This window comes from Hipposideros armiger, unplaced genomic scaffold (genome assembly GCF_001890085.2).
Source record: "Hipposideros armiger isolate ML-2016 unplaced genomic scaffold, ASM189008v1 scaffold_437, whole genome shotgun sequence".
Classification (NCBI taxonomy): Eukaryota; Metazoa; Chordata; class Mammalia; order Chiroptera; family Hipposideridae; genus Hipposideros; species Hipposideros armiger.
Window position 1 is genome coordinate 594,742 of NW_017731787.1, and position 23,951 is coordinate 618,692.

The following is a 23,951-nucleotide window of genomic DNA, read 5'->3' on the forward strand; positions in this document are numbered from 1 at the left end:
TTTTCTCCCCGGTAATAAGCCCTGTCCACATGCCCTCTCCACCAGTCCCAATTATGGTTGTTTTAATTACTAAGAATTATGTAAATTCCAGCTGTGAATAAATGATTCATCAACCCAAGAGACGAGTTCTGAAGTATAAATTGTGTTTCAACACTGCTCATGCTCCTGAGCGTCTGCTTACCAGGACGCCTGTGAGCGCTGGGAGAATCCCCGGAAGGCTGGCCTGGAACCGGGCTTGGAATCTGTGGAGAAAACATTGGCCATGATTTCTACATTGTACAAACTGTAAGATAAATACAGTGTCTTGGGTGATGGAGCAGAACTCTGGGCCCAGGTGGTGTGCAGTGTGCCTGTGTGATTCATTCTGAACGAAAGAGAATGCCCCTAAGTATATAAAGTGGCTTTCATTTCTCTAAGTCTGAAGAGTCACCTTTGATGTTAAACAACAGATCTCAGATGGCAGCTCTCTTATGCAGAAATTGCTGGAACCCCTAGGCTTATGCCAAACGACCTACCACCACCCCTGCCCTCCCCTTGCTCTGAGTCTGTGCTGCTGTGCAGACCAGAAACGCAGTGCAGGCATGCTCCTTGTCACAGCCACGAGGAGGGCCCAGGTACATGCATGTCTCCACATGTAAGAGCAGCTATTACACATCCTCAGGCTGTGCCGATGCCTGTTTAGGAGCACAAGCAGTTCTCTCTCATTATATGACCATTTCTAGGCAAGATGTCCTAAAGTTAGTGAGAACATTAAAAAACCCCACTTAAGAATTATGAAAAATCTAAGATCTTTACTGTCTTCCCAGCAGATAAGCAAGACGAAAAAGGCGGTGGGGGGAGGGACGGCTACACATAATGCCACAGGCAACCCAAAGGAAGGCTACATTTTACTGTGCATTCTCTTTCTCACACTCCCGTTTACTCGGTACACACTTGCTAGGCAGTTCCTATTAGGTGCTGATTAAGGGGAAGAAGCTTCTCCAATACAGAGAAGGCTTGCTTGCTGTGAGAGATACTGTTTTAAGGTCATTACTGCTTCTACACTTATTGAGGACTGGATCCCCCAGCACCCAGGGGGCCTGGACTGGAACAGGAGTGGCCGGCCACAGTACCCTGCAAGGCATCAGCGCTCCTGCTCACTGAATCTTGTGATGCTCAGCTGGCTTAGCTTCGATGTATACTGCACATTTTAAAAGATCAGACAGGTCAATAAAGGTTGAAGACGATGTGTCCATTTCTGGAAATAAAAATTACCTTTCTTCCAGAGCCAAGTCTGTGAGCAGTCCCATGGCTGAGTTGGCCTTCTTATCTGAGAACTCAAGAAATGATACCAGGGCTTCCACTAACCTGCAAAAAACCCCAAACGACCTCAGAGTAGGCTATCCTCCAACTGACGGCATCCCCAACAAGGAGACCTTGCAAGGACCAGGAAGGAGTCAGCCTCCAGGTGGACTAAGCTGAAAGCGTGACCTTGCCGTGCCCTCCTAGGAAGCCCAGCTCCCTGTCCACCCCAATGAGACAGACAATCTCTTATGAGAACGTCTCTACCAGAGTCTTGTAATGTGAAGTCCCAGAAGTTGAACAGTTTTAGCCAAAGTTCATTGATTATCAGATGCCAACTTGGAAGGAGTCTCTGGTGCCTCTGCCATGTGATTCTGGCTCGGCCAAGTTCAATCACATAAATGACATCTTAAATGCATGCTTACTAATCTGCCAAGGACTAAAGTGGGAGGGCCCCCTCATGAGGTGGGGGATGGAATAAAGATATCACAAGATTTTGACAGGCTGCTGAATATAGCAGATGAAATTTAATATGGCTAAACTCAAAGTCCTCTACTTAGAGCTGGAAATAAGTAACAGAATTGGGAGGCTTGGTTTATAACTGGTTCATATGAAAAAGATTTAAAGGTTATTAGCCAATTGCAAACCTATTATGAGCAAATAAATAGTCTGGTGCAGTTGCCAAAAAAAGTGAATGCAACCTCAGGTTGCCCTAACGGACTGACTGGCACCAGGACAATGGAAGTGGGATGCAGTGCTGAGTTCCTGGTCTCCTATAGCGATAAGTGTGTTAGGAGGCATGTTAGAAACAGACTCACGTAAAGTGGCACAAAGTCTACCTGGTGGGAGGTGTGGGAGGGTGAAGGTGAAGCAGGCTTCAAAGAGGAGATGGCATTTCAGCTGTCGCTTGCAAGAGCAGTGTTGGCTATGTGTTCATTTGTTCATTGAATCAACACCATTCACTGGACACTATGTGCCAGGCAATGTGGTACGTTCTGGGGCCACAGTGATGAAAAAAGACAATGTCCCAGCTCCAAGGAGCTTGCAGGCCAGTGTCAAGCACATGGGGACAAGAGGAGAGCATCTCAGGTAAAGCACACAGCATTCATAAAGATGACAAGGCATAAAGTAGCAGGGGCACGCTTGGGGCCTGTTGGCAGTTCCTTATAGTTCGTGCTTAGGGTGTGAGGGGAGGACAGGGGACAATGAGGCTAGACAGCTGGACAGAGACAGCCTGGATGGTGGTGGGCCCTCTGGGGCCTGCTGGAAAGTCTGTACTTTACCCGGTAGGCCTGTCTCCCAGTGTGCTTGGTACCTGACTTGCTTGGTGGTGGTGTGTGTGGGAAGGCAGGTTCCTGAGCCCCTCTCAGTCTGAGTGGAAGGAGGCTGCAGTTTAACAAAGTTCCCAGGTGATTTGTAGGCGCTCTACTGCTCGGTAGTTGAAGAGTTAGTCTTATAGGCAGTAGTCATTTTAGCGTTTTCAGTAGAAAAATAACATAGCAGATGTGCATGTTAGATCCCTTTGGTGTTAGGGCGGAGGCCGGATTGGAGCAGGTGGTACAGGAGGCAGGGAATCCACCTGGGGGAGAACAGGGATCGTCCAAACTAAAGGTTAAGGGACTGAACCAAAGTGAGGGCAGACTAAGATGTATCGTCGAGAAGAAAGGTGCTCAGTGAGCTAGAAGGAATGACTGGAGACAGTGGAGAGGAGACAGAGGAAATGAATGCAGGAGATGCTGAGGAGGTAGGGGTGACAATACACCATCTTATAGATGTGGGGAGGGAGCCAGCCAGGGGTGCTCTCAGGATTCTAGCTTCGGCAACAGGGCAGGTAGAAATGCTACCACCTGTGAAGAAAGGAAGTTCAGGAAGAAGGCCTGGGTTGAAAAACCACTTTTGATTTATTAAGTTTATGATACTTGTGACATTGTGATGGAGATGTACAATGGTAGAATGATGTTTCCTTCTAGCATTTAAGAGAGAGAGATTTATGTGTGATAATTAAGGCCATGGATGAGAGGAGGGCCAAGGGCGGGACCGTGGGGTCCCTGACTTGGGAGGGTGACAGCATACGGGGGGCTCGCAAAGGAAACCAAGAGATAAAAGCCAGGGGGTAAGAGGAGTGCCAGGAAGGGTGATAGCAACAGGACCAAATACCGTCAGGCAGGAATGGCGGATAAAGACAGTACAGCTCCCACTGGATTGGGCTCTTACATTGAGGAACGTGAGCTCTAGCCACCCACATCTATGGTACTGGATTTACTTAGCAGCTTGTTCTAGAAGGGGTCTGGAAGTCAAACCACCTGAGGGATGGCTGAGGAACCCAGAGGCTTAACCTGGGAAAGCCCAGTGTCTTCAGACACCGCAAGCCCTGGGAAGTGGAAGAGTTGGTGCCATCAGTAGGTCTTCAACAGGCTGAACTGAAGCCTCATATAAGGAGGCAGGACTGCCCCTGACTGGAACGAGGCAGGTGGTTTGTGTTCTGTGTAAGGAAAGAATTTTGTATCGACCAGAACTGTCCTGAACGGGGTGGGCTGCCTTGGGAGGTGAGATCCACATTCTCTCATGAGCGGGGGCAAGACCCCCAGTCCATTAGCCGTTCTAGTGCCCATCCCGATCAAATGGGGACAAATATAATGAGAACACCAGAATCATCCCTGGGGGCATCATGCATATCATGTACAGACTGGGACATCCCAGAGGGGGCACTGGTGCTGGGGGAGGCTGGGCTGGGTTGTGTCTAAGGTCTCAGGTAACTTCAAGCTTCTGGAAACCCCCAATGTCCTCAGGAGTGTATTCCAGTTTTATCTGCTGTCAGAAATTGCTTATTTTACAGTTAGTTCAGTCCCTTCCTTCACCAATTCAAATCAGTTTTCTCCACTCTTGAAGAGTCATGCTAATGAGCCTGAGCAGCCCAGCAGAGGAGCTGGCAGTGTAAGATCATCTTCGCTTTTGTCCCGGGAGACATAAACAAGTAGGCTTCCTCTGCACGTAACAAAACGCACATCCTAAATGGATGAAGAAGACAGGCTGTCCCTTTCTGCTCCCTCTCATCTCCTTTCTCAGTGGCACATTTTCTGCTCTTTTGACAAGCCTCTGTTCCTGCAGGTGGACCACAAATCAGAAAGTGGTCCAGTGTAACCAATAAATGTACGTTCACATAGGTTTAGGACTCCGAGCAATAGACCCTGAAGAGAGGAAGTGAGTATAAAACTTCTTCCTAAGTCCACACTGTGTGTCAGGCGTGACAGTAGCTGATTTCTTTACTGTGGCAAACCCCAGACACCCTGCTGTCCTGCCTGATGCTGCTATAGAAGCTGGAACCATTTCCCCACTAGGGTGGCATGTGACACAATTATGACCAAAGAGAAACAAAAGCAATAGCTTCTCTTGATGAAAGGGACAGATCCGGCTGATGCTAACCTGTCTTAAAGAGGGATGTGATGCTTGGAGTTGCAGCAGCCTTGTGGGATCATGAGGGTAGGGACAAAAGAAGGACAGAAGCCTTGACCCTGACATCTTGAAGCCACCGAACCAGCTGTTGCCACCTTTAGTCTTCTTTGTTATGTGAGAAAAACAAGGCTACTTTCTTTTGGTCAAGTATTCTGTAAAATGCCACACACAAAAATTTAATTGGCGTAAATGTATCATCTCTCTTAAGCTTCATCATAAGTCTGGATACAGACGAGACACTGGGCTCATCAAGGCGAAGTGACTTTCCTGGGTCACATAAGTAGATAGAGACAAGCTGAGGGTTTGGGCTCATGACTGCTTGCATCTAAAAACCTAGAGCTTTCCACAAAGTGATACTGGCCCTCCTTGGCTCCCATCAATATACAACTAAACGTTCCTTCGACTTCTCATATTAGGGAAAAGCATTTGGGGAGGAATGTGATATGTGTGCCTCTCTGTGAGGGTCATGGGACCTGTGTGTAGCATGTGTAGCACTGTCCTGCTTCAAACTGTATCATTTCATTTCAGAGAACACATTCCATCTCTTTCTGGTTTAACTGGAGATGGACGTTGACTAGACTTGCAGGCATAAAGGTAAGTAAGCTGGCATTGCTTTGACTCTCTCAAGAGGGTAGGCATGGGATGATCATAAATGCCACTCTCTAAGACGCTGGAAAAATTCAAATTGAAGCTCAAGTAATTCAAAGATAGCTTGGGGAAGGCAGGAGTTTACGGTAACTCTAGCTACATTTACTCAAAGAGACCAAAACCAAATGAAAAAAACATATAATGAAGGTATTGAGGAAGTGACTACAGAATCGTTTGAAATGTGAAATGTGCTTTTGAGGATTTCACTCTGTGATGACCCATCTGCTGGTGTGGGCTGAGCTTCAGGGGGTTACCACAGCCTTTTCAGGGAGCCACTGGGGCAGAGAAAGGGGACAGCCATAGGCAAGGCTTAATAAGCATGTCATCCTTAGCACACACTGGACCTCCTCACCTACATAGGACAGGTGTCAGAGGTCTCAGCTTGGGCCGAGAGAGAACTGACAAGATTTCAGACTTGGCTGTTTGTCTTACTGGGAACAGACAGTGGCAGCTGGGCCCCTGGGCTTGGAAGATAGCTGGGCGAGATTCCCTCAGCTACTTGCTGCCATTTCTCCTGCCCCATCTGTGAAACGGGGTAGTAACACTTATCTTGCCTACATCCCAGGCTGAGGAGAGATAAAATGAGATAATGAAAAGAATCAGAAGCCAAATTCTATTTTTAGATTATGTATGGAGCACTTATAAAGCATGCTATAATTACTGCTATTTCTATTAGGTTGAATGAACCACATGAAATTACCAACATGCACCTTTTTTGATGTAAAAGTGGCAATTTCACATATTCAAACTAATAATCTTTATAGGCGGAGGAGCACTGAGAAGGATCACTATGGTTCAGTAATTTTCTTAATAGTCTATTTAGGAGAGAGGCACATTCTATTCCTATCGTCTTAAGCCTTGGGAAGACCTACATGTAACAGTATTTGAGATGTATTTGATTTATTTATATTCTACTGCTCCAGAAAGGGTTTAACGATATGCAAAATAAGACAGTATTATCTCAAACACAAATGAAGAAACATGAGGACAGGAACAGGGCTGAGCAAAGACTGAGGCGAAAAGGGCAGAAGCGAATGACCTGTTTTAAAGTTAGGTTCCCAATCTGGTTTTGGAAGTGCTGTCATTTACACAGCCTGCAATATCTGAGATAGAAACAAACTTGGAGAAGTGTACCTGTTCATGGTACTAGCTCAGACAGGAGTCTGTCCTGGAGGTCCTCGTGAGGGAGTGTTCCTTTCAAAGGCTTTATCTGTTATTGATCCTTAATCAAGTCAGATGGCACCTCTCATGTCAGAGAAGTGAGAAGGGAGACAGGCCAGTCCTGACTTCGCAGGAGATGATCTGAAATGCTGCAGGGACGTTCCCACCAGCAGAGCCTTACCGGGTCAGGTCGAGGTGGTTGATGATCAGGCTTCGTCCGTTCTCCGTCTGGGCGAGCTGGAGCAACAGGGCCAAGCTCTGCTGCCGGATGGTCAGGACCCCAGAGGCCAAGAGAGAGGGCAACAGCCTGCCCATGTCAGGGCGCATGACAAGCAGGCGCTGGTTTTCCTCTGCAAGATACAGGGAGTCCACCATATGCACACCATGGCAGCAGTTAACCCAGCTCTGTCTCCCACCACCTAAACGGGACACACAATTCTTCTCCACTCGTTTGAGAGGTGGGTTAATGAAGTATAAGAGCACAGACTCTGGAACCAGACCGCCGAGTCTGAATGACCGGATGAAAGACCTTAGCCGAGTTATTGAGTCCTGTGTGCCTTTCTCATCAGTGAATGAGGAAGGTGACCTGCCTAACAGAGTTGTCATGAGGCTTAAATGAGTTAATACATGATGGTGCTTAGAGCAGGGACTGGCACACATACACTAGTTATTATCATTATTCTTGTCAAAGGCTCCTTGGTATGTGTATCTGGAAACGTGAGGAAAGGGGAAAAAAAATCAGCTGAATTGTGGAGTATCTTTAGACCATCAACTTTCTGAGCAACCATTTGTGTTCTTTCTAGAAAACTAGAATATCACATAATAACACTCATTAATAAAGAATGCCCCCTTCCCAGACTATAAGCTATTTCCGGGGTGGTGGTGTTGGATTTACCCTCTCTCATCTGGTTCATTTTCTAACCAGGTACATGAATTTGTTTGAGGGCAGGCAGGGGTACAGCTGGGGCATGAGGCTAAGCCATGCAGCAAAGCAGTTTGTCTAGTTCACATATTTTTTCTTACACTGAAAAGTAGCTCATTGGAAACAATTCAAATGACACACAAGGAGAATAAAGCTAAAAATGAGAGTTCCCTTCTCTTGTACCCCCTCCAGGTAAGTTCATTCCCAAAAGGAGCTATTTATTCACCCTTCATATGAATGATGTTAAAAATATGATTGTTACATCCTACCCTGTGACTGGCTTCTCTCTCCCACTCAACAACATATCACAGACATATCTCCATGTCCTTACTTTTAAGTATTCCCTTGTCCTTTTTAAAAACTGCTGTATATTTACTGAGTTGGATACATGAAAGTTTCACAGATCTGAGACAGAGCATTTACATGACAGGCTGTGTCTGACAATGTATTTTCAGATGTTAAAGAAAAATGTGACCCCAGGGTTCACAGAAAGCAAAGTAGGATGTCAGCTTAGGATGTCGGGGTTGCATGCAAGGAAGGCTATGTCCAATTCACACCGCCACCAAGCCTGCCTCTCTTCCCCTCCTGTATGGGGACCTGTAGAATCACCACTCCAGGCAGGTAACATCCTATAGTGATATTATCCTGACATGATTCCCTTCAGGAAAGAGGCCCCCTGATTCTCTAGTTTTCTAGAACTTAAGATGATTCCTCCAATCTACTAAATCAAGAAAAAAATTACATTATCTCAGAGTTAACATTTTCCAGTTTACAAACTGTATTCACAAACTCTATCGCTGGCTCCCCACAGAAGCCCTGTGAAAAGCAGACACAGCTATCATTACGCTCATTTTCAGTGCTTTGTGACCGAGGCCAGACCTTTTCCTATGAAAACACAATTTTTTAAAATAAGGAAAATTATTAAAGTTTGGATTCACACTGAGGTTACAAAAGTGATAAAAAAGATTGTACAAAAACTTAGTGGAGCCCAGAAGATGCTAATATGTAAAAAGCTGAGAGTTAACAAGGTAACTAAAATCCCCACAGCTTTTTGCTGTCTCAATATTACACACTAATCAGTATCACAAGACGCTGGCAGGGACTATCATAAGCCTCACGATGCTGAAATGCATATGGTGGTCAGGAAAACAAAACAAAACAAAACAAAAAAACCGCGTAATATATTTAGGCAGACAGGAAAGGAAAAACTCTGCCATCCTACTGTCAATGCATGAACAGAAGTCATGAGTCTGCAGAGAGCAGGGTGTGTGTCCAGGTGATGAGACCACTCATGTTGACAATGACCTTGGCCACAGCGAAGGAGGCTGTAAGGTTGCAGGAGACATAACTGCAGCATAGGCTTGCTTCTGATCCATACGCTTTTTTGGGGGGAGGTCTAGATATCCACTCTCCAGGGCCTAGCCTCTGGGAGAACAATCACAATCATGTCTGCCCACAGAGCTCCAGAATTAACAGGCATTAACAACAATTAAGGATGATGAGCCAGGCTTACCGTTCCCGCTGCACACTGCTTGCCAGAGCCTGAGAACACACACACACACGGTCTCCTCCATTGTACCTTTTTCTGCTGTGGAAAAGCATCTAGAATGGACAAGGGAGAATAATATTAAAACTGGAAATCGGTCATGATCATCTTTTAAGTTTGTTTGTTTTTCACCTACAGACTCCTTAAATGCAGGGTTAAGAAAGTAATTTTATAGTCCAGAGCTACAGGTCACCAGGCCCAGTGGACTACTAAGCCGTGAACTGAGAGCTCCAGGACAAGGATGCAGGCTGAGGAAGTCAGCGCTGCACAGAGGGCGGGTGGTGAGCCAGGGGCCAAGGGGGACTCATGAACGGTGGGCCAGTAGATCACTTAGGGTTCAAGGGTCTCCTCATACATGCAAACATGTGCTGGTGACTCCAACCCACAGCAGTGTCCCAAGTCTCGGGAATTATACCAGAACAACGGAAATACAAAATAATATAATAAATTTACCACGTCATCTCCTACCATATGGGTCTTACTTCAGGTGAAATTATAAATGCGATCAGCCAGGACCCAGCTGATCTCATTTTTTGATATCAGCAAATCCCAAAAGAGGGAAAGAACAAATGGCAACTTTGCAACTGATGGGAAATCGTAAGAACGGTCCTTTCTCTGACTTGAAGTGCTTGGAGAAACCCTGGCAGTTTTGTTGACCTTTTCACTCTCTGCAGTTGTTAACTGTGGCATGATTCAAACTATCTGAGGCTCAAAGTTCAAGGGGAATTCATATAGCAGCTCTGCACTCTTCAAGGAGACACCAATATTGACTGAAGGTGGTATCATCCAGTGAAGTCTCTGCCTGTGTGATCAGTGTCTGATTTCATGAGAAATGGTTGTCCTTCCTTGCTTTGCTGCTGGCTGTCTGTAAAAACATTCCTACCTTCTTATGACCTCATTCCCACCGATGATACTGAATCCATCGTGTGTTCTGAATAAAGTTCGTTCTGTGCCTGAAACAATTCAGAGAAAAACACATCAGACTCCTGAACTCTGGCTGATGTCTAGCTGTAACAGAGCCAGCTGATAATGAGAAGCCTAATATGGAATGTCAAAGTTACCAAATTACAGCTTGGTCAAAAACAAATACCTTTACATTCTGAAAACCATGGCTGTCATCAGCCACTCGGTGCCCCAGTGACAGGGACATCCTGTTCAGAGAAGGAGAGAGCTAAGCCCGGAGGCCCCACAGGTGATCTGACAACTCATCATTTTGTAATCTTTAGGGAATCTGCAGGAGCTGCTTAGCCTGTGGGAAGAACTACCATATCCATCTGTTCTTAAATATTTATTTTGAAGTTGTTTCCAGGCTCTAGAGAGGAGTCTATAACTTCCAAGAAACTACTGATGGGATTATTTGAGCACCCTCAATTGTATACTAAAGGGATGTAAGAAACTCCATCTATTTGTACAAACAATATCCTGTCACTGAGTCACAAAAATGGTTTAAGCCTCGGCATCAGTGTTTATAAGAACTGATAAAAGAGAAGAGTATGGCTTTCATTAGCAGGAGGAGCTGATGTTTGCTCTGAAACCACACATCCTAAGTGTAACTGGGGTGAAACCTTACAGTTTATCCTACAAAATTCCATCTTCCATTTCCCTATGGTTGGGGGAAGATTTGTGGGGTGGTGCAGGGTGTTTGGGGGTATTATATATGGGGTATGTGTGGGGAATGCAAAGGGTGTGTGGGTATGTGCAGGATGTGTGGAGCACATGCAAAAGATGAATATGTGTTCTGTGTGTTATGTGATGTAAGTACATACAGTGTGATGTGGGTCGTGTGTGTGTGTATATGTGGTATATGTGATATAAGTAGATATGTGAGTATATGCTGTGTGTGTATGTATGTGTATGTGATGTAAGTATACATGGAATGAGTGAGTGGTGTGTGTTGTTTGTGGTGTATTGTGCGTGTGTGGTGTTTACTGCATGTGTGTTGCATGCTGAGGAGAGGATGGAGCTGGCTGGGGATATATTTCTTATGCATCCCCTTTACCACCTACATTATAATTGGTCTTCAGTTAATATTTGTGGAAGGAAGAGATCCGTTGCCTCCTAGGGGCAGACCTCTAAACTCTTCCCTTTACAGTGACAATATTCATGAGATCGCACATGTCTCTAGCTTACAGTCCTTCATCATTTCAGTCAGGATTTCAATGCCCCCTGCATAGAACAACAGGTTATGGTCAGGCTTGGCAAGAGTCTCCAGGAGATTCTTGGTGGTCACAGCTGTGTCTTTTCCTGAGTCCAGCAATACATGGGCTTCCTTCTCTTGAAGGTCTGCTTTCTCCCGAAGATCTACTTGATCCAGGTAATCTAGCAAACCAGGAAGGAAAACAAAACAAAAGAAAACCCTAATATCAACAGTACCATACCAAGAGTAACCTTTTTTGAGGATGGGACGTTGAGAGGTATAACACACTAAAATACTTGAAACTCGTCTTCAGCAAGGAAAATTTTAGGAATAGTGTACACTCTACACCCAGAGCTTTAAACTGTCTTGCGGATGCAAGGAAAACATTATTCCCTATCTAGAAAGCTCTAAAGGAGGATGGTGTATGTAGAAAGGAGGAATGCAAAGATCTGAGCTGGAGAACAAAAGAGAGTAGCAGGGCAGCCTATTATCATAGAGGATTTGATTATGTAGAAAAGGCAAGACTGTGGCTCCGTGGCCAAGTGCAGAGAAGGTACGGAAGGCAGCCTGAGGCCAGAGCACGAAGGGAAGAAAAGTGGAATTCAAGTGAACGGCATCAGCAGGAACATTCTCACCTTTCACCTGTTTCTGCAGCTGGGGGTTTATTTCTAAGATCTTCTGAAAACACTCTCTAGACTGGAAGAAGAAAAGAAAAAACAAGACCATGATTAGTAGTTAGGGGATAAAGGTGATTATAAGAAAGACACTGGGTATCACAAGGCTTGGCTTCTTTATTATTTCCTCCTGTTCCCAGCCTAGGAGGTAGGCATGGGAACATGGCATGCATTTGACATTTTGTTTAGGCTTCTCTGGTTCTGTGGGGCAACAGATATTATTTCAAAATTTGTTTTAAGAAATAGTCTGTCAGGCATAGCCTGTGATGGAAAATAGTCCTACATTCTTGTGGATCATGTCTGGCTGGGTTAGGAATAATCATAAGGTAAATGCAAAATTTAGATATTTGCACTGAGAGAGAACAGGAGGCTACCTGTCAGATATGCCCATAGGGAGTAAGGAAATAAATAAAGCTAGAAACATTACTGACAGAGACTTGGGGACAGGAAGCAAGAACTGCCTGCTTAAACACACAAGGCTTCAAGGAGAGCCGCTAAGGGGCCCATTCACTGGCCATAGAAGAGTCAGCAAGAAAACTTGAGTGTGAGGGGCTTTCATCGGGAAATCGTTACATAGAAAGTTCCTAGAAAAAGAAAGATTCTAGTTCATGGGGTATGATGCTGGGTTTAGGGCAATACCGTCCTCAGGGATATCAAGAGCTGCCCAGAGTATAATACAACCAGGTACCAAGAAAAAAAACTCAGAAAGATAGTTCTGAGATATTTTGAAGGCTCAAGGCTTGTCTAGAAGAAATAAACCGAAGAAAACCACCACATTAACACAGAGAATAGTGTTGTAGGATAGAAGTATATACATCAAACATGGTAACTGCTATAGACTAAGTGTCTGTATCTCTTCAAAATTCATATGTTGAAACCTACTCCCCAATGTGATGGTATCAGGATGTGGAGACTTCGGGAGGTGATTAGGTCATGCAGGTGGAGCCCTCATGAATGAGATCAGTGCCCTTATTAAAGAGACCCTAGAGAGCTCTCTCACCCTCTGGCTGTTTATGAACTAAGAAGCAAGCCCTTACCAGACACCAAATCTGCGGTGTCTCGATCTTGGACTTCACAGAATCCAAAACTATGAGAAACAAATGTTTATTGTTCAAGCCACCCACTCTGCTCTTTTGTTATGGCAGTCCAAAAGGACTAAGACAGTGACCCTGTATCCAACTTCTTTTTAACCCTAGATCTAATCTATCAGCAATTCCTACTGGCTTCACTGTCAGTATATATCTAGAATCCCATCGCATTTCATCACCTCCATCATCACCAACCCGGTCCAAATCATCATTACCTCACTTGGCTAAATTGTTGCAATAGCCTTCTAACTGGTTCCCTGTTCTTAACATGCCAAAATATATTTTCCATACAGGAGAGTGATCCTTTAAAACATGAGTCATATCGTTTCACTCTTTTACTTGAAACTTTCCAATGGTTCACTGAAAGTAAAAGCCAAGGTCTTCCAAAGCCTGTAAAGCCCTAGGGGATCAGTCCCCCCCACACTCCATCACCTGCCTGGCTTCATCTCCTATCACTCTCCTCCGTGCTTGCTCCATTCTAGCTATCCCTCCACCTGAACCACTCTTCCATTATATATCCACATGTGTTACTCACTTCACTTCCTCCCTTCCTTTAGAGAGGCCCTCCTTGACCACTCCACATAAAACCAATCTCACCTTCACTGCTTCCTGATTTAGTTTCTCAATAACACCTATCACTACCCAACATACTACACATCTACTTATTTGTTTTTTGTCTCCCGGCCACCCCATCCCCAAAATGAGGTCAATTAGGTCAAGGATTTTGTTTTGTTCACTACTGTATTCCTGTTGCCTTCGAGAGGGCCTGGAATATAGAAAGCATGTAATACACATTTGCTGAGTGAATTAACTGAATGAATGCGTGAGTGAACTGAATTTGGTACAGAGGGGGCGATTAACATTTTCTTTTTTAAAAAGTTCTCTATTATTGACCTTATTACAATAAGCCTGTATTACTTTTAGAATTAAAATCCAACAAAGAAAATAATTTTTTTAAATGTACAATAGGAGGCAATTTCTTTTTTAAAGTATATCTTGTAAATGTAAAGACATCCCCTGTTCATGGATTGGAAGAATTAATGCTGTTAAGATGCTAATACTCCCCAAACTGATCTACAGAGTCAATACAATCTACATCAAAATTCCATCTGGCGTCTTTGTAGAAACTGACAAGCTGATCCTGAAATTCGTCGGTAATCAAGAGAACCAGAATAGTTAAAACAATCCTGAAAAGGCAGAGCCAAGTTAGAAGACTCACACTTCCCAATATCAAAATTTACTACAAAGCTACAGGAATCAAGACAGTGTGGTATAGGCCTAAGAATAAATACATAGATTAACTGAGAGTCTATAAATAAACCCGTGCGTTTATGATCAGTTGATTTTTATGACAAGGGTGCCAAAACCACTCGATGGGTCTTCTCAACAAATGGTGCTGGGATGACTGGATATCCACATGCAAAAGAATGAAGCAGGATCCCTTCCTCTCATCATATAAAAAATTAACTCAAAGTGGATCAGAGATATAAATGTAAGAGCTACAGCCATAAATCTCTAAGAAGAAAATTTAGGAGTAAATCTTAGATGAGGCAATGGTTTCTGAGCTATGACACCAAAAGCATAAGCAAAAAGAAATATAAGTAATTTAGACTTCATCAAAATTTAAAAAAAAATTGTGCTACAAAGGACACCATCAGGAGAGTGAAAAGAAAACACAAGGATTAGTAGAAATATTTCCAAATCATTTATCCGATAAGGGACTTATATCCAAAATACAACTACGGCAAAGGATCTGAAGAGACATTTCTCCAAAGAAGATATGCAAATGGCCAATAAGCACATGAAAAAATGCTCAACATCATTAGTCATCAGGGAAATGCAAATAAAAACAATAATGATATACCACTTCATAGTCACTAGTAGGATGGCTATAATAAAAAAGACCGATAATAACAAGTATTGTCCAGGATGTGGAGAAATTGGAACCATATATGGCTAATGGGAATGTAAAATGGTACAACCACTCCGGAAGACACTCTGGCAGTTCCACCAAAGGTTACACATAGAGTTACCAAATGATTCAGCAGTTCCACTCCTAGGCATATACTCAAGAGGATTATAAACATATGTCCACACAAAAATTTGTACATGGATGTTCATAATAGCCAAAAGTGGAAACAACCCCAATGGTTACCAACTGATGAAGAAACAAATACAATGTGGTCTATCCATACAGTGGAATATTATTCAGCAATAAAAGGAATGAAGTACTGATACATATTACAACATGGAGGAACCTTGCAAACATGCTCAGTGAAAGAGGCTAGTGACAAAATACCCACATCGTATAATTCTATTTATATGAAAAGTCTAGAATAGGTAAATGTATAGAGACAGAAATAGATTCGTGGTTGTCTCGGGCTGAGGTGGGGAGGAGGAATGGGGAGTGACATCTAATGGGTACAAGGCTTTCGGGGAAGTGTCAAGAATATTCTAAAATTGAATGTGGTGATGGTTGCACAATGTTGTGAATATTCTAAAAAACCACTGAATTGTGTATTTTCCATAGATGAATTGTTTGGTATGTGAATTATAACTCAATAAAGCTGCTATTAACAATATATAATATCTTGGTGTGTGTATATATATCTGCATGATTACTTTTGGGTAATGAGATTACAAGTGAATTTTGTTTTTGTTTCTTTGCTTTGTCTTTTTTCTCCAGAGAGGCCTCTCCCGGGGCTGAATGAACACTGGTAGATAACATTGCAGAAGGGTTCCTACAGCAGGTGGGGCTGTACTACATGACATTCAACATCCTTCCCAACTCTAAGATCTTAAGATTTACTCTGGAAAGCACTAAAAGGTGGACTAACATCTAATCAACTTGGAGGAAGATGGTTCTTCTCTGAGACAATCTGAAGTGCCACTCTGATCAAACATGTCACTTACATTCACTTAAGAACTTACCACACTGTAGTTCTTTAGGGCCAGGTGAGCTTTTCCCATGTGGAAATATGCTTTTGTGCATTTTTCATCACACTGCATAAAAAAGAATGAGTATTCAGATGGTTCAGAAGATTTGAAGTCACCAGCTTCAAATCTAGAGTTAAGGTAGGGCTTTGTTCTCAGGACAGATCCCAGAGTTGACAACAAAAACTTTTCCGCGCATCTGTAATTGATGCCTGCAAGGAGCCTGGATACTCAAGCTCTGTATCCAATTAATTAATGATACTTGTCAGTTTTCATTTCCATTTAATGATACTCAATCAGGAAACAAACCAGAAACCCTTAGTTTAGAAAAGCTCTTGACCTTGACAGAACACTGGAATTACCTGGGATGCTTATAATAATCCTGATAGCCAGGCTGAATCTCACATCAATTAAATTACACATTGGGGTAGGGCCCAGGCATCAATATATTTAAAAACTCTCCATGTGCAGCCAAGTTTGAGAACCGCTGGTTTATTAGAAGAGAAGAAAATGTACTCTGAGGTTACTATTACATCTCAGTAGGCCCGGGAAGCTCCTCCCCTGAAATAAACCACAACATCTCTACTGGGAGTTTATATACTTATCATTTAAGGTCAGCAGGAATTCCCCCTACAAAAGGCAGGATTGAAACTTAAGGCTGAGGCTATACCATGTGCACAGGGGGCCCTGCACGTACCTGCCCTTAATTACTATAACTCCAGAGGGAATTATTTGGCACAAAGACATAAACTATAATTTAAAACATCCAGTTAAGTAATTGAACTCCTTTAACATACAAGGCATTGTGCTGGGCCAGGTGCTCAGGAGTCTAAAAAGTTCTGGGTGAACCCCTGGTCTGCCTCTCACCAGAAGGGGGACGTTGGCCAGACCACCTCACTTTTCTGATGCTCATTTTCCTCATCTGGAACGTGAAGGCAATAATAGTGTCTTTCTCTCTCTCTCTCAGGTTGTTGTGAGGAGGAAATGCTTGTAAGACGCTAGTGCAACACCAGGTAGTATAGTATCAGCAGCTGTTATGCAGTTAGAATTGCAATCCATTGTAGGGCAAGAGAGACAATTTAAATTAAAATTAATTTAAATTGAAAGTTAAATAACAATACAAGAGGTAAGAATAATTGTTATTGGAGAGCCCTTTATAGATGCATTTCCATAAAATCATTTCATGATTTGTTGCTAAGTGAGTGGCAGTAGTAATAGTAACAATACTGCATTAGTGTTCAGTCCGTTCCATATGGTTCATATGAATTATCTCATGTAAACCTTATAACAACTCTATGAAGTAGTTACCATCCCAACTTTACAGATGAGGAAACTAAGGGTTGGAGAGGTCATATAATACTAAGTGGAAGAGCTGGGATTTAAAATTTGGCCATTTGACCCTAGGACCCAAAGGCTTAAAAATTATACCAGCTCTCCTTCAAAAAAGTGCTCTAGCAGTTCAGTAGCAGAAAATGCACCCTGAGAAATATAGTCTAACAAAAGGCATGCAAAGGAGGAGGGATCAGAGGTGGGTCTTGAATGATATGGAGAGGTGAAGAGAGAAGGATGAAGGGAGAATGCGCTGAGCAAGGTTCAGAGCCCGGAGAGTACAAGGGGCATCAGTGGATGTCCAGCCCAAGGGGCTGGTGCTGGGCAGAGGGAATATCAGGCTGGATGGGGTGAGCGAGACGGTGACTCCACATGGATGCCTTGAATACCTAGCTAGAGGGTGAGTGATCAATGGCCGTGTGTAGGCAAGGTGGTCTGGAGGCAGCGTGCAGAACTGATGAGAGGAGGGAAAGGCATGGAGATAAGTGAGAAGACCGGAACAATCATGAATGTCTGACGTCCTGGTGATGCTGGGAGTAAAAGGAAAGTGCAGATACCAAAGCTTTATCAAAGAAAGAATTGATCAGCATCAAATAACCATAAATGATAAGGAGGATGTCAAGTCAACAGTTTTGGGTTCAGGTGCCTGGAAGACATCATGTGCCATTAGCAGAAAGAGGTACGTCAGGGCAGGTAGTAGGGAAGGTTGAGTGGGAAGAGGAAGAATTTATTTTTGGGCACATGAATGTCTGATAGTTAAGTTCACAAACTTGCTGCAATGATGTTGCTAACCTTTTTTGATATCAGAGGGATTATTCATTATGAATTTGTACCAACTGGTCAAACAGTGAACCAAGTTTACTATTTGGAAGTGCTGAACAGGCTGCGTGAAAAAGTTAGACGAACTTAACTTTTCGCCAACAATTCATGGCTCTTGCATCACAACAGTGCACCAGCTCACACGGCACTGTCTGTGAGGGAGTTTTTAGCCAGGAAACAAATAACTATTGGAACACTCTCCCTACTCACCTGATCTGGCCCCCGATGACTTCTTTCTTTACCCAAAGATAAAGGAAATATTGAAAGGAAGACATTTTGATGACATTCGGGACATCAAGGATAATACGACGACAGCTCTGATGGCCATTCCAGAAAAAGAGTTCCAAAATGGCTTTGAAGGGTTGACTATGCACTGCCGTCGGTGCATAGCTTCCCAAGGGGAGTACTTTGAAGGTGACCGTAGTGATATTCAGCAGTGAGGTATGTAGCACTTTTGAGTTTGCAAACTTAATTGTCAGACCCCTTACTGTGTTTCCGATGATGCTCAAACAAGCAGATGGAAACCTGCAGGATGCAGCTGAAATGCAGCCTGGGAGCCCTGGGGGAGGTGGAGACTGGGGAAGCAGTTCTGAGAGCCATTTGCAGAGATGAGAGTTGAACCCATAAAACGAAATGAGAGCCTTGAGAGGGAGAAACTGCAGAGAGAAGAAAGGCAGGGAGCCAGACTGAGCCCCGGAGAATTCACAAAGGGTGGAATTAAGGAAGCAGGAAAGGAATGGTCAAGGGGAAAGAGGAAACTCCAGCGCTGCGGCTCACGAAAGCCAAATGTTCACAGGGCCTTCACTGGCAGAGCATCAGGGGTACAACGGGGGAAACAAGCCAGAGCCTCAGAGCCTTGTCCATGCCTACTGTGTGTCACCATGAAGGGGTATAGTGTGACTCCGCCTTCCTAAGACACTGAGGCAAAGGGCTTCTAATGGATTTTCTCCCTTTTCTTCTTTGATCATGCGTCAATCCTCATTAGGATTATCTCGGGTGGACCCCCAGACCCCCTTAAAGGAATCCTGCCTTCAGAGGAAGATATATCGCATGGTGCAGGAAACTGATTTTCTCATGCTGCTGAGAAAGACATGATTCTGACCCTAATCGAAACCAGCTTCTCTGACTTACCTTCCCCGACATGGAACATCCGTCTTGAAATATCATCACATGGGCCTGTCTCTACCAATTCAGACATTTCAAAAAATATTAAATTGGCATGAAAGTGCTACTGCTATTAATAGTGGAGTACCACTGACATTCACCACTGATGTACTACTTTTAAAGAGAGTGAAACTTTTTCTTTTAATTCACAGCTTTGACATAGAGCCAACCATTGTTAGTTTTCCGAACTCCTTATACATTTTGTTCCATTCTTCCAAGTGTTTACACAAACCTCTTCAACTGGGAGCCTCACTGGGCATTTAACAAGACTGGCTGCTGAGTGTCAGCATTTCTTAATGTCAGCTCTGTTGGGCCTGCTTTGCCTGGGTTGCACTGTTAATTACACTGTGCTTTCATTAACATTTGGGAACAGAGCAGTGTGTTATCCTGAATCAGCATGATGGTGTGCCTACCTCTTCAGATCAGAAAAGATCCTTTTTCAGATCAGAAAAGATCCTCCCAGAAGCCCCACGAGGAGAGACCCCCAGCCAGGGATTGTGGGTTTCCAGTTTCAGTGGAGAGGTTGTTTTAGTAGATGGTTCAGAGCTCCAGCTCACAGTTAGAACAACATTAGCTGTGTGATCCTGCACAGGTTACTTAATTCAGCTCCGAGGCCAGGTTTCCAGGTCAGAAAAAAAGGAGAACAGTGGTATTAAACATAATAGAATAGAATGTTTTGCGGCTGAAATGACACAGCTCACGGCCAGTAAGCAGCAAAGGGTGGCTTTTGCTGTTATTGTTAGAAACACTGAGGGAACCGTCCTTGCCTCTGTCTTCTGAATGATGGTAGAAAAAGAAATCATAATCAGATAAGGTGACTAAGCAGGTTAGTGGATCTGCGCTGGCACTGTGATGTCATCAGCTTTGGGCAGTTCCTATAACTTAAAAGACTATAATGATGCAATGCAACAAGATCTGCCACCACATCTTCAAAGGGATTAACAAAATCAAGCACTCCAGATGGCAGTTTTGGAGGGTCCCTAGTGTTTTGTAAACCATTATCAGTAAAGGTAAATTTCTTTCTAATTCACCTGTTCCCCTGGCTGAACCTCTCAATAAAAATCAAGGAAGCAGGTGCAGCCCATGTGCTGCTGTCAAATGTGCTCTTGTTTGGGGCCATGTGCTCATTCAGCTGGTGTGTGTGTGTGTGTGTGTGTGTGTGTGTGTGTGTGTGTGCGCGCGCGCGCGCGCACTGTACTATCACAAATCGGGTCACAAGATAAGCCTGGCACTTCAATTTTACTTGATTGTAAGTTATTTAAAATAATATGGATAGATTAAGACAAACATACATTTTATGGAACACAATGCAAAATTCACAAGAATTTTTAAGATAAAGTACATGGCTACAAAGAAATTTCACGCACTCTGCTTCTAGACCCTCCGGGGGCTCATGTTTGTTCCATTAGCAGCACTTCAGCGAGAAGTCTGGGAATCACTGGCTTGGGTTATTTAGTTAAAGCCCCCATATGACAGAGTAATTTAGGGGAATGTGGATTAAGGGATATTTAAATATTTAGTCATCTGAAATAATGTTCCTAAGAAGTGATCATGATATTTCTCTTTTAAAAACTCTAATATTTCACCAACAGTCCTTATTTCTCCCCACTTTTAATTATCTATTTTACTAGATTTCGGTGGAAATACCATGCACGGCATTATGCTCTCTGCCTGAGGCCTGACTAGTATCCAGGCTAAACAATAGGAACTCTTTCCGCTGATGAATCCTCTACAAACAGGGGATGTTATCATACTTCCAAATTGTTAGAGCTGCAGGGGAAAAGCACAGGCTGAAGAAGAAGAATGACATTGTTGAAACGAGCTCCCATGGTTGGTTCTCGAAAGAGGAGGCATTACCACTACCATATGAAGCAAAGCGTCTGTAACACAATAGCAAAGAATGAGCTGTTGCAATATAAACCCTGAAAAACCAGTATTAACAGCAGCTACTCTGGAGTACTTACCGAGAGCGAAGTATTTTATGTATATTATTATATCATAGCCCTCCAGACAATTCTGTTCTATCCGTTTTATAGATGAGGAAACAGGCTCTGATTGCACAGCCAATACCCTTCCCACCACGATACACTGGCAGTTCTCCTCTATTCACTTCAGGACTGAGACACGTGGCCCAAGCAAGCCCAGCTCCATTGCGTGGAAAAGGAAATATCTTCTTACCTTCAGAGCCCAGTCACAATCCACTAGTGCCTTCTGGTAGTCCCCAAGTTTTATATAAGCCTGTAAAGACATAAATAGCTGATATTCACACACAGCTCTGTAGCAAGCAGGCTTTAGTTAACATACAGAGAGCAGTCGAACAGTAGAATGGTGATGAGAAGTAACTGGTACCAGTCAGGGTCCCAGCAGGAAACAGATGGCACACTCATGCTCAGACGATAACCGAGGACAGTTTAATAAAGGGACTGCTGACAAGATGAGGGCAGGGCTTAGAGAAACCAATAGAAATGTTACAGAACCAACAGTGGACAGCCGGCACCACTGCTAGAACCGCTGGGGCAGAAGGAGGAGCAGTGATCAAACCAGAGAGGACGATGGCTTTGTGAGAAGTGCTGCCTAATGAGAGCGGAGGCCTTTATAGAGCTCAAGCTGTGAGAATAAACAGCCCAGTGTCACCATCCTCTTTCCTTCTGACCTCATTGGCTGAACCCAAATGGCAGCGAGAAAGCAGGGAAGTGAAGGGGCCAGTCCACAGAGGTCGGTCCTAAGGGCACAGAGCAGGGCAGAGAAGGACCTGAAGGAGCAAAAGAAAATACCCGGCATGCTAAACACATCTACAAAGGAGAGCTAGCTTCTAGAATCCATTCCCCCCAAGAATATTCTAGAAGAAAACCAAATGATAGAGGGAATAAAAAAGATAAGCATTGGCAAGAATGCAGAAAAATCAGAACCCTCCTACACAGCTGGTGGGACTATAAAATTATACAGCCACTTTGGAAGACAGTCTGGAGGTTCCTCAAAAGATTAAACATCGAGTTACCATAATGATCCAGCAATGCCACTCCTGGGTATATATACCCAAGAGGACTGTAAACATGTTCACAAAAAAACCTGTACACAAATGTTCATAGCAGCATTATTCATAATAGCCAAAAAGTAGAAACAATTCAAATGTCCATCAACTGACGAATGGATAAATAAAATGTGGTCTACACATGCAATGGTATATTATTCAGCAACAAAAAGTAGTGATGCATATTACAACACGGATGAACCTTGAAAACATTACGTTAAATAAAAGAACCAGACACAAAATGATTTCATTTATGTGAAATGTGCAGAATAGGCAGACATATAGAGACAGAAGGTACAGCAAGTCCCAGAACAACACAGTTTTGCTCAACGTCATTTCGTTATTACGTTGATGAGATGCCATAGAAACTTAACTTGTTTATATCAATTAGCTGATGGTAAAACTGATTTCATTATACATCATTTTGCTTAAAGTTGCAGAAACTGGACTTACTATAGATTAGAGGTTGCCTAGGGCTGGAAGTGGAGGAGGATGGGATTTTGGGGGTGAACTGCTTAAAGAGTTTCTTTCTGGGATGATAAAAATGTTTTAAAATCAGTTGTGATGGATGCACAACTCTGTGAATATACTAAAACCAACTGAATTACGCACTTTAAATGGGTGAATTGTATGTCAATTATATCTCAATAAAGCTATTACCAAAAAGGATAAAGTTCTGCTTCTTTCCACATGAGCACAGCAAGAAGGAAAAGATATAGGAAATGGGCTGACATTTAAGAATCAGACCATCACCATGAGCTCTCGGGGCCAAATGCCTTGGGACACCTTTTGGGATCCCCTAGAATTGGCGAAAATCTGAAAAATTAAGAATTGACTCAGAATTCGGCAATCCACTCAAGCTAAACCAAATTTAGTTCATTTATAATGTCAAAGAACTAGTGGCATATAAACATATGAAAGGCTATTTACTTACCAGCAAGCACAATGACTATTGTTCCTTCTGTATTAATTACTGGACACAATAGATAGTCAATAAGTTTTTATCAAGTTGCACTAAGTAGACTTTAAGCACTCTTCTTTTGGAAAGTTCCCTAAAAAGCAGCAATGATCACCCCATTGTACGAAAGGAAAACCAGGCACCAGGAGGATAAGTGGCTTTTGCAGAGTCCCATCAGTCACCAATAGTAGAGCCAATACTCCAGGTAGGTTTACCCATGATCAAAACTGTACCAGGACACTGTGACATTCTTGACAATAAATCTGATGAGATATTTACATGGGTAAGTCAAGTATGAGGTCAGTCTAATAACTCATGGGGAATTTGTTCAATCAAAGTGAGGAGGGTGCAGGCAATAGCCAGCTATTGAATTTCTGCAGTGCAGCTCTTTGCATCAATAGGGAGGAAGCTGCTATGTAGTGCTTTCATTAACTCAAGTTCTGTACCAATTGAAGCTGACGACTCTGAGCTGGCTGTTCCATTGGGCTGTCAGAAAAGTCATGATGTATATTGTCTATGTTTTTCAAAGGTCATTTATTTATATAAAGAACAAAGATCAATTAATGATATATTGCCTCTTTTGTTCGATAACATTTTGCCATCTTTCAGTGAGCTTCATAATTCCTTGTTCAGAGAAGGACCTGTCTTCATTTGTGAAAAACTGAACAAGGTTTTTACAAGATTTACAGCCTCATCTGAATTGAACATTATACCACGCAAGGTGTTTTGAAGAGAGCGAAACAAGTGGAAGTCTGACGGCACAAGGTCAGGCGAGTATGGTGGGTGTGGCAACACATCCCATCCAA

General features: G+C 43.3%; 1 protein-coding gene across 1 annotated transcript in view; it reads right to left on the reverse strand.

Annotated features, from left to right (window-relative positions):
- Positions 1-23,951, reverse strand: part of TTC12 (tetratricopeptide repeat domain 12) — a 54,354-nt gene that overhangs the window by 8,250 nt on the left and 22,153 nt on the right. Inside the window, exons 7-15 of the mRNA XM_019665231.1 lie at positions 21,335-21,394; positions 15,842-15,913; positions 11,784-11,844; positions 11,142-11,330; positions 9,895-9,964; positions 8,979-9,067; positions 6,725-6,893; positions 1,255-1,347; positions 182-242 (exon numbers count right to left, since the gene is read on the reverse strand). Of these exons, the coding sequence (XP_019520776.1) occupies positions 182-242; positions 1,255-1,347; positions 6,725-6,893; positions 8,979-9,067; positions 9,895-9,964; positions 11,142-11,330; positions 11,784-11,844; positions 15,842-15,913; positions 21,335-21,394 (864 nt within the window). The remainder of the gene's footprint in view (positions 1-181; positions 243-1,254; positions 1,348-6,724; positions 6,894-8,978; positions 9,068-9,894; positions 9,965-11,141; positions 11,331-11,783; positions 11,845-15,841; positions 15,914-21,334; positions 21,395-23,951) is intronic.